This window comes from Pinus tabuliformis, chromosome 3_1 (genome assembly GCF_031772625.1).
Source record: "Pinus tabuliformis cultivar Carrire ecotype Pingquan chromosome 3_1, CPIR1, whole genome shotgun sequence".
Lineage (NCBI taxonomy): Eukaryota > Viridiplantae > Streptophyta > Pinopsida > Pinales > Pinaceae > Pinus > Pinus tabuliformis.
Window position 1 is genome coordinate 274,945,364 of NC_142301.1, and position 1,689 is coordinate 274,947,052.

Here is a 1,689-nt window from a genome sequence, read left to right on the forward strand (position 1 = left end):
AGATTCTGAAATATTACCGGAATCCGCCATCAAATAAAGATGTCCCTTTATTACTTTATTACAAAATCACCATATATACATTAATCTCAGGTCACTAAATAAAAGATATTAAAAAATTGACCCCTCCGAGTCTGAGATATTCACAGAATCCTCCATCAAATAAAAATATCCCTTTATTGCCCTATCACCATATATAACACAACGTTACTATATATATATATATATATATATATATATATATATATATATATATATATATATATAACTATTCTTCTCATTTTTTTTCTCCAAAGAGATACCCAAGCGATGATCCTTCTCCGTGAGCAGACTGCACTTTTGTTGAAGGCCGTTCCTGCGTGCAGAAGGAGATGCCATGAACCAAAAAGAGCATGAAAACCTAGTTTTTGAGACTGAAAACGCAAGAGAAAACAAAACACGTGCAATAAACCACTTACACCACTTACAGTAATGAAATTCCCATTATTTGGGCCACCGGCCCGATGATAGTTATTGGAAATTTTAACCATCGTTGATGATGGGGATTCTGGATTTATCACTGAAGAGTTGTCCTTGGGAAGAAGTTTAGTCTTAGGCTTTTCTTGGGTTGCATGAGCGTTTGGATGCTGACCTGAGCCGAAAAGGTAACCCAGAGAGCTCTGCCCGCCACCACTGCTAATACCACGACTCATGGTATAATAATGTTATGGAAATATACAACTAGAGAGAATATGAGAACAATATTACCAGTATAAAACTGTTGTTATAGAAAGCAACCAATAAATAGCGAAGCCAGAAGATACTGTGGTTATCTGATAAAATATCAAACCTTAAATAGGAGAACTTGATGCTAATTGTTAGGAATAAAATAATAAACGAAATCCGAATCTAAAAGATACAAGGGCTAATATAATGAAATATCGATTGAATAGACCAAGGGAAGAAGATGGGCTAGCTGATGCCATGTTGACAAGCCGAATTCTATAGATCCACATGATTAAATCAAGCGTAAAACATTCTCCTGTTATAGGCAGGGCAGGGCATCTATCATGTATGTAACTAATGATTGCCAAGGGGGCTGAAATGAAGGAAAAATGGAATATAAGACGTTGAGAAAGAGACAAATAAGTGGTACACAATGTGGCCACCGCTCTCCCTCGAATAACTGAAAGGATAGGTGAACCCTAAATAGTAGATAGGCTACTTTTCCTGACTTTACGGGGCGATGAGAATGGTTGAAAACTCAGCGTTATGGAGTTTAAACATTGTAATCGCGCAGGTCCCCACATTGAGAGCTTTTTTCCAAACAAAGTGGATTGATTTAAATCATTTGACATCGTATGTAACTGCTAACTAAAGAATCTTCGTTATTAGAAAAATTTCTTTAGGAATATTGAATTTTGCTTTGAAAAAATAAAATGTTTATTTTGTTTAAGAATTTTTATGGTTAAAAGAATCAAGTTGTTGAGTACATATTGGTGGTTTTGGACATAAGGTTTGGTGGTGTGTGGTATTAGCACTGTAACATCTTTTTATGGTATCTTTGCTTACCATGAGAATGATTGTGATTGTAATGCCAATGTGGAAGGATCATGATTGATTGGACCTTTGATTAAGCATATAATAATTACTATTCATTAATTAACATAACGAAAGTTTGGATAGCCTTATGAATCCTTAACGTGAGGGGAA

The 1,689-nt window shown here is 35.2% G+C and overlaps 1 protein-coding gene across 1 annotated transcript; it reads right to left on the reverse strand.

Moving 5' to 3' along the window:
• Positions 1–274: 274 nt before the first annotated feature.
• On the reverse strand, positions 275–774 carry LOC149186858 (protein SPIRAL1-like 3). Its single transcript, XM_089412696.1, has 2 exons — positions 465–774; positions 275–352 (listed from the first exon to the last, which is right to left on the reverse strand). Exons 1-2 carry the CDS (start codon positions 687–689, stop codon positions 275–277), a joined length of 303 nt encoding a protein of 100 aa, XP_089268822.1. The 5' UTR covers positions 690–774.
• Positions 775–1,689: the final 915 nt, after the last annotated feature.

Excerpts from the sequence above, each read along its gene's own strand:
- LOC149186858 (XM_089412696.1), bottom strand. The coding sequence starts at position 689 with ATGAGTCGTGGTATTAGCAGTGGTGGCGGGCAGAGCTCTCTGGGTTAC. Across the intron at positions 353-464 it reads ATAATGGGAATTTCATTACT|GAACGGCCTTCAACAAAAGT; the intron begins GTAAGTGGTGTA and ends TTCTGCACGCAG.